This window comes from Accipiter gentilis, chromosome 13 (assembly GCF_929443795.1).
Source record: "Accipiter gentilis chromosome 13, bAccGen1.1, whole genome shotgun sequence".
Lineage (NCBI taxonomy): Eukaryota > Metazoa > Chordata > Aves > Accipitriformes > Accipitridae > Astur > Astur gentilis.
The window spans coordinates 25771441-25780564 of NC_064892.1; the positions used below are offsets into that span (position 1 = coordinate 25771441).

At 37.1% G+C, this 9124-nt stretch overlaps 1 protein-coding gene across 3 annotated transcripts in view; it reads left to right on the top strand.

Annotated features, from left to right (window-relative positions):
- DIAPH3 (diaphanous related formin 3) overlaps positions 1 to 6936 on the top strand; it is a 242630-nt gene extending 235694 nt beyond the window's left edge. For all 3 annotated transcript variants that reach the window (XM_049815693.1, XM_049815694.1, XM_049815695.1), the window contains one exon: positions 4240 to 6936. In XM_049815693.1, coding sequence (XP_049671650.1) covers positions 4240 to 4496 — 257 coding nt within the window. In that variant the 3' untranslated portion in view covers positions 4497 to 6936. The remainder of the gene's footprint in view (positions 1 to 4239) is intronic.
- Positions 6937 to 9124: the final 2188 nt, after the last annotated feature.

The following is a 9124-nucleotide window of genomic DNA, read 5'->3' on the forward strand; positions in this document are numbered from 1 at the left end:
TGTTTTTGATTAACAGCAATGTTCAGGAAATTCGTATCTGTGAAAACTGAATTTTAATAGGTCTGAAAGACCCACAAGATTTAGATATTGAACAAGGGAAAGAAAAAGATTTAAATGCCATGGAATCTGGACACCGAGACTTTAGTAGTGTACAACGTGATCTCTGCCTAACCCGTGCCTGAAAGCATTCAGTAGCAGTAAAGTCAAAACTATTATGGGTAAATGTCTTCTCACCCCAGTGTTTAGAAAACTTAAACATGAATTCAAAGTTTTTGCCTTTTTTTCATCTGCAGAGTGGTTGTTGTGATACAGGTGAACGACAGGTTTTGATTACTAAAAGTGACCAAACATTAGAAATTTGTCTCAACTAATTCCAATATATACAGCAAATTAATAAGTTCTGGTTTTATCCAGTGATTTTTAATGTCTGATTTCTTTTTGTCTTGCTACTGCCGGAAGGTACAGCTTGCTACAGTAGGTGGACAAATAGCGCATCTCCAGAAATGTAAGCTTTCTTCTTAACAAGATGTCATGTAGAAGTGCCTTTCCATGAGTAGTTTTCTTTTAACCTTCTATAACTTTATTACGTTCAATTATTTAAAAGTGTATTTGAACCAAGGTGTGTAAGTGTGTAAATATATTTACTTTATTCTGCAATTTGTTTCACATAACTGCCAAAAGCAACTTACAAACCAAATGGACATATGTCCGTGATGTAATGGCTCAAAGTGGTTTAGGAAAAGTCTGTTAATATCTGTATGGTTTGTGGATTTTCTGTGGGTACCCTTGTTCTAGAAACGTAGGATTAAAATGGTGGCCAATGTCACTAAGCCATCTCCTTGCTGTTGCAGGCAGCCATGTCAAAAATTGTCTTCAGAAACAGATCAAATTCCTGCTTGTAACTGGTTATGGTTTTTTGCTCTCACTTCTATATGTGCATTCCAAAACTTCATTACTCTGATGGTTCAAAAGGTTTTAATTTCTAATAGAAATATATTAATGGCTGTTTATTCTTGTGCTTACTTTGTCAGTCAAGCTCAACTTGGGGCTTTTCTTGAAAGTAAATAATTCTGTGCTTTGTACCCTTTATCACTTTGAACTAAGGAAGTCCAGCTCTTCTATTGTTGTGATCAAAGTTACATGCTAACCTTGCAGCAGCTTGCAGCCTTGTAGTTTTAAATTCATATGCAAGGTGCATTGGCTTTTTTAAACCACTATAGCGTAGGATTTGAGGGAGGTGTGGTAACAATCCAAAGTCACGCCAGTGGAATGGATGGGGTACCAAATCACCAATGCATGCAAGTTTTGAATCGGTGTGTGAAGCAGTACAGGGTGTTTAAGAGTTTGGATTTAACACAAATTAATTCCTGCTTGATTAAGATAAAAAATTGGCAGGGTAGACATTAATTTCTGAGGAATTAGTGAGACTTTTTACCTTGTTAGTACCTAAACTAATTTTAAACTTTGACTTAAATGGAAGTGATCTTTCACTCTGATAAGAAGAATGCCACTAGCAGCATATATACCTCAAGTATTACAGCAGTTAATTCTTTAGGTGCATATTTACCAAAGTGAAATCTAGGACTGTATGTAAATATGTATGCTTTCTGAGCCAGGCCTAGCAAAGTTCAGTGTTTCTGAATGAAATTCACAACAGCCGGTTTACTAAGCAGGGAACTGCCTATCTACACATCTGCTAATACTGGACATGCACTTAGGCGTAGCAATGCTATAAGGAGAAGCTCCTCCTTGATTGGAACAACATGTGCAGTAAAGATGCCACGTTTTAGGAAGCAGCTGAAATAACTTTGATATGATAAAACTGGACTTAGATAAAATGTGTGTCCAAATTATTTTTTTTAATTCACACTACCTGCTTAGTATTTTTTTGTAGCATGGCTGAGACCAAAGTGTTCTCCTTATTTAGGAAGCGCTACTAATCACTAGGTAAAGCGTAATGTATTAAGGCCATGACACTTTGTGATTTTTCCAGTGAATTGTGGCATCTTCACTGCACAGCAGTTACAACAGATGAAACAAGGACTACTCACATAAACTGGCCAGTGATTAAGGCACTTTCCCAATCCCATTTCCCACAGTTGCAGGACCCCTCAGACTGAAGGGAAACACACTGGTCCTTCAAGTTGAATGCTCCACTCATTAGTCTATGCCTAGAAAGTCACCAATATCAACACGATTGCTGCTGTTTTAAGGGGGGGGGGGGGGGGGACACAGCTGTAGTCAGCTTTACCCAGTCACTATCCCCACGCAACAATTCCAGATTATAAGCAGCAAGTTAAGGGATACACCTTCCTGCAAGGCTAAATCAGTTACGGAGTTTCAAAGTGGGACAAGAGTTTACGTAGAACCCAACATCTACTACTTCTTAATAGCTAACTTGCAGCAGTTCCCTGCTTAGACTGTTTGCTGCTCTAAATCTCACTCTAAGGCACCTTACTCTGCCCCTCGCACACTATGAGAAACTGGGGAAAATATAGCTAGATTTTACTTTGAGGCCTCAGTTCATAATTGTTCACAACCTCTGTTATTTAGTCTAGTTCATCATACCTAATTGATCCTCATGCTTGAGTATTTTGGGGTGAAGACTCCACTGAACTGCAAAGTAGTTAAAATTTGGTGGTTGGTACACTTGAGAAGCTTACTTTCAGGGCCTAATTTATTTTTTTGCTTTTTCTAAGTCCAACACCTATACTTAATCTCTGATTATATGACAGTATGTATTCTTCTACTCTAAACAAATGTATTGATCTTCAAAACACCAAGTATTTTTTCCACTGCCCCTAGACTGAATGTAAACAAAAAGGGCTATGGTGCAGCTAGTATTTTGTATATTGATACAGGTAGCATGCTTTTATCAGCCTGCAAATATGTGTTCAGAATCGATGACTATAAACATTTAAGTAGAATGGGATATTTAAGAGTGTACACACCGGGGATATTTTAATTATATGTGACGGTTTTATTATATGTAATTATAAAGATGTGTTCATACCCAATCTTTGGCCTCCTGTAATTCAGGAGAACTGAAATGTGTGCTGCTGCATCTTCAGGGTCAAATTATTTTCCATAATATAAAATAGAAATTACATTTTTCAGCTAAGTGCAAAATTTGGCTATTATCAAATTTTAATTAAGAATTGGTTATCTGATTTAGAAGATGATAGAAAGAAGGTATTTATTTTCTTCCACTTGCCAAAAGGTGATCGTACTTACAAAATTTGCTGAGATTGTCCAAGAAAGTGTGTAAAATCCTCATCCATCACCGAGGGCCCCTGGTCAGGGAATGACAGTGCAGTAAATATCTTCAGCAGCTGCCTTTTAATGTACAAGCTGTTTTCGGTAGGAATTTTCAGCACTCACATAAAACACACTGTCATGAGTGACTGCCTGTGCTCCAAAGTCATTACTACTGGGATGATGGAACATCTTTCAGCGAATAACCAAAAAACTTTAAATGTCATGTCAAGTTTGTTGAAGCCATTTTCAAGCCTTGCTCAAGGTTACATGAATATTGAGTACACCTGTTTTTAAAAAGTTTGAGTTCTATGAGAGGGACCACTCCTATGCTGGTTTAGAGAACAGTCACTTGATTGGGGGGGGGGGGGGGGGGGAACAAAAAGAGAAATCTGTCTATTAATACATGTCAATTGAGCAAAGCTTCTGGATATTGACTGAGTGCAACTTCTTGTGACAGTCAATGCCAGTACTGTTTAGCAAAAAGTAGCAAGTTATGCAAATTTTTAAAATTACTTAGCTGTAATTTCCTTGGCACAAAGGAAAGAAAAATTATTACAATGGGTAATTAAATTGAAATAGATTTTTTAAATACATTTTAAAATTTGAACAATTAAAAAAATACGTAGGTAATGTAATTTACCAGATACGATTTTGGAAGACACTGGGAGGTGGCGAGTACTCTGTTTTCTCCTTAATTCCAGTAAGAAAGGAGGATTCTGTCCAGCTCTATATGTGATTTTGTAGGAAATAAGGATGCTAATCTAATGGAGTCATGTAAAGTCTGTATCACTTCCAAGGGACCAAGCCCAGTGCTTTTGAAGTGATAATATTTTTTGTCTTGCTTCCTTGGCAATTATTACTCCTTCTAGTACATCATGTGCATGTAAAATTTTGTCTGATCAAGAGGTCTTTTATATTACAAAATATTGAAACTGAGTATTTTAATAGTGAAACAAGATTTGTTTGGTTTACCTTCTGCAGAGAACCAGAAAGGGCAACTAGAGAAATCATGTTCGCACCACAATATCAGTTTAAACTTGACAAGAAGCCCAGTCACCAAAGAGGTTACTTATGATGTGGAAACAAGTTCTGTGGCGTGGAACAAGGCTGTTGGAAGAAAGGAAACCTGTCATGGAGAAGGCAACAAAGAAAAGAAAATGGATCGTATTGGGTCTCCTTCTAAGGGAGAAGCCATGCCAGAAGTGGAAGCTCTCCTGGCAAGACTGCGAGCACTATAGAATAATCATATAAAGGATTAAATCAAAGCTTAAAAACAAGCTACGTTAGCCTGCATCTTTAAAGATACACTAATTTTCTATTATTGACATTACATACTTCTGAGTTCCGAACTTCTCTATGGATAAATGATCTACTACTATGCTGTTTGTTTGCAAGACTGTTCAAAATGATACTATAGTTTTGTGTAACTGCAAGATTATTTTTATTGTATGTTTTTACCTACTGAGCATACAAAAAATATCAGAAGAAAACAGATACTAAACTATTCCAAGGCACAATCCTTTTAGTGGACAAACTGCTGACCACATGTTTTGAGAGCTTCTCAAAATAGGAATATCTTTTAAATATTGTTAAATCATCATGCCTGGGAATAAGGGTCAGTAAGTAACAGAAAAGGTAATCTTAGTTTTTCTACTGCAATTTCTATACTTAAGAGATTTTAGCACCTAAAAAGTATTATTATGGCATTGTTTGCAATTAGAGTAATAGGAAATATGTATCATATAAATCAGCCATATTCCAGTTTGAGTTCATCAAAGAGCACCAAAGCTTGCTGAATTATATATATATGTACAAAATGGAAATCCATGGATAGTGAACAAAAAATCTATGCAAAAAATATACTTTATATGTGATTAATATATCACTGCTGTTAAGCTTAGTTATGATTATTATATCAAAATAATATATACAATTTCTGTGATTGCAAAGTTTTGCAATTGTGTCCACAGTGGGGGAAAATGTCTTCACAGTTATTTACCAGTGTAATATTTTATCTTTTCACATGTGAATTAATATGTTTCTATGGAAGGAACATGTAATGGAAGAGGTTTTTACAATTGGTTTTTCCCAAACTCATTTTCCAGTAGCCCATAAAGTCTTATTTGCTGGCACAATAGGAATCGTGCACATAATTGCATCTCTTTTATCGCACTGTCATTGTACATTGTTACATGTTAGCTATCGTATTTATTAATTGCACATCATAAAGAATCGCTACCTATGTTACCAAGTAGGAAGCTACTATTAGTATCTTTGCTCCATTATTTAAAGCTTCGTTATTATAAGAGTGTATTAGGTAGCTAATATCTTTCTTCTAAATTACTCTATTTTTCTTTACAAAACGCTGAAAAATATGTCTTTCAATAAGAGTCAGTTACACGAAACCAGTGTTTCAATGCTCCAGTGCTTTTTATATCCTTGTTTAAGTTGCCTTCGTACTTCCTGCACTAAACATTAATAAAGTTAATTAGAACTCAGAAACTGGGCCTGTTTATATGTACTGCATGGAGGGTTTTTCAGCCGTCATGGGAATCAATCTCATGTTCCTGGGGCTGCTGTAACTGTCATTATACCGTCTAATTACATTTCCCGCCTTAGCTGAAAAAAATAAGAGGTATAAACAGAAGTCAGGGAAAGATACAGAGAAAGCCTATCAGACAGTTATTTCTTCAGCTCTCCTTGCAAACAACGGGCAAAGCTGTCATACAAGGCCACCTTTGGTAACTTGAAATTGCATAGAGTAACCATAGAATTGGGGCTTAATGCAGCTTTCGTGAATCACTAGAAATACAACTACTACTAGTTGTTCCCCTAAGGTCTTCTGCACCTCCACTGTTAGACTTACTGCCCCCATTTACAGGGTGCGGTAAAAATTACTATCTGCAAAGTACGATATGCTTGACTAAACAAAATGGTGATTCAAACACAAAGAAAATGTATGTTGAAGGGAAAAAAAATAACCATTCACTGGCTGTCTTCAGCTGCGGAGGATGTGCTAAAATAAAAGAGCTAGGAGTAGAGAACTGTCTCTGAAATATTAGCAGGGTGACCTACCAAGTGAAGGTGGAAGTACAAATTCATTTTCCTGAACACAGTAAAATTGTTCATTTAAATTAGCGGGTAATACTCCACAACAGAAAACTGACAGTTCAGGACACTGCTGTGTAGTTTATCAAGCAAAGAAAAGTTACAAAACTATCTATCTACTGAAATTTTCAATGAACAAAATGCTACTAGCAGCCTAGCATCGTCTGATTTTAAAACAAATATTTACATTTAAATTTATAAAACTTAAGCTACCTTTTCTTACAGTTTGAGAAGCTTTTAGAAATGTATTTCAGGGCTTTTAGTCCTTCAAAGATACTGTGTTTCTGAATTAATCCTTTCAAGCAGCCATCAAGTTAATTCACAGTTTCATTTGTATTACTAGGAGAATAAAAAAAGCTATACATCTTAGAACCCATGTAAATACAGTATGTATTTCCCCCCCCCTCAGTATTTCTTTGTACAATCATAATTTGATGTATTCAGAGTTCAAGTACACAGTCTAGTTGAAGTACACAGTAAGTTTTCGTTCTACATTTCACCTTTCTTTAACTTCACTTAGAAGCAAACAAATACACAGGACATTTTTGATAGGAAAAAAATGATTGTATTGCCTAATGAGTTCAAGTAAAAATAACTTTGAAAGTATTATGTCTGTATTCTTTTTCTGTGCTTTTATGTTTTTATTAAAGTATAAAACCTAGCTTCTAAATTATATGGAGTAAATTAATTAAGTTTAAAAATTAATTCCTTTATTCAAGCTAAAATTTAAAGTTAACTCAATCCAAAAATACTTAATGGTGTGGGCTAGTTACTTTTAGTAAGCCATTTTTTAGTAAGTATCAAGTCTATTCCTTGAAGTGAGGGATTGAGCTATATACCACTTGCGCTAGATATTGAAGAAGGTTTCAAATACCGTGCAAAACCCTCTCTTTCTGTAATTCACACCTGAAAATTAAATCCTTATAAAAAGAGCTTCCTGATTTCTTCAAACATGACTGTTCAGATAAAAGCATTTGAAGTAATCTAGCGAGGTACATTCCACTGCTCCTTCTCTACCTGAGCAGCAGACAGAAGGCACAAATGCCCGTGGCTTTTCTTACCAGTAAAACTGTAAAGGTCTAACACATCGTTTTGATTCTTCATGTTCATTTTGGATGACTTTTCATTTCACTCAGTGTGCTGGTTCTGGCTGCGGTAGAGTTAATTTTCATCATAGTAGCTGGTACGGGGCTATGCTCTGGATTTGTGCTGGAAGCAGTGTTGATAACACAGGGATGTTTTCGTTCCTGCTGAGCAGGGCTCACACAGAGCCGAGGGCTCTTCTGCTTCTCCCCCCACCCCACCAGCGAGCAGGCTGGGGGGGCACGAGGAGTTGGGAGGGGACACAGCCGGGACAGCTGACCCCAACTGACCCAAGGGATATCCCACACCATACGACGTCATGCTCAGCAATATAAAACTGGGGGAAGAAGGAGGAAGGGGGGACGTTGGGAGTGATGGTGTTTGTCTCCCCAAGTCCCCGTCAGGCGTGCTGGAGCCCTGCTGTCCTGGAGATGCTGAACGTCTGCCTGCCCGTGGGAAGTGGGGAATGGATTCCTGGTTTTGCTTTGCTTGCGTGTGCAGCTTTTGCTTTAACTCGTAAACTGTCTTTATCTCAGCCCACACGTTTTCTCACTTTTACCCTTCTGATTCTCTCCCCCATCCCCCTGTGAGGGAGGTGAGCGAGTGGCTGTGGGGGTCTGAGCTGCCGGCTGGGGTTGAACCATGACACTCAGTAAAAGAATTGTGATTACTACATCCAATTTTTACTTTATATATACACCATATTATTCATGGCAGTGGTCTAAATTCATATGTAATATTCTAATATTTTGACCTTATCAAAATATGAGTGTTTGCGATCAGTCTCTTCAAGCTGCATGCAACCGATCTTGACACCTGGTTTGTGGACCGTAGGTAATATACTAGTCTGTGTAAACCCAGAAGGAAAAATGATGGTGGCAACTTTATTACAAAATAGTACAACAGCATCAGGAGGTGGTGGCTGCCATGAGATATGATACTGCTCTGAATCAGGCACTTCATTAAAGGAGCATGGACTAGCAGCCTGAAAAAACTGTAGTTACTTTTGGTTGCCCATTAATTATGGCCATGCTACTGCTTAGGAGAGTGAAAAGACCACATGCTGAAAAAAAATCTCAGATGCAGTTGTTACAAACACCTTTCCTCCAACACACTGTTTTCCTTGTTTTACCTCATATGACCAGTTTCAGCCTGGCCCATCCAAAGTCACACCAGAGCTGAACAAGTTAATGCTGAGCAGCTTGAGGTACTGCAGCCCTTTAGGCTTTTATAATAAAAGCTGAAAAAGAAGACAGTTACTGCTAACACTTTTTCCACATCCATTTCTAATGAACAGGACCAAATTACAATTTTTACACTAAACTTTCCAAGCCTTATAATACTCAGTAACTATAAAACAAATAGGCAGCAAGCAGGGGTCAATAAAACCTAAGCTATGGTACCTAAAACATTATAATAAGCAACCAGGGTCAAGTGAAAGAGCTCAGGAAAAAAGCAATTACATGACAACATTGTTTTCTCCAGAACAAAATCCTATACCATTTTCTATTTTTTGTAATGTGATGTGTGGGTTTTACACAACTGAACTGCAGCAGAAAAATAACTTCAACTTAAAAGTTTGAGGAACTGTTTGTCTAGTTTATGAAATAAAAAGAATTCGAGGAATTGCAGATTTTAATGCTTTTCAGTCTAATTTTGTGCCAACGTTCCTATA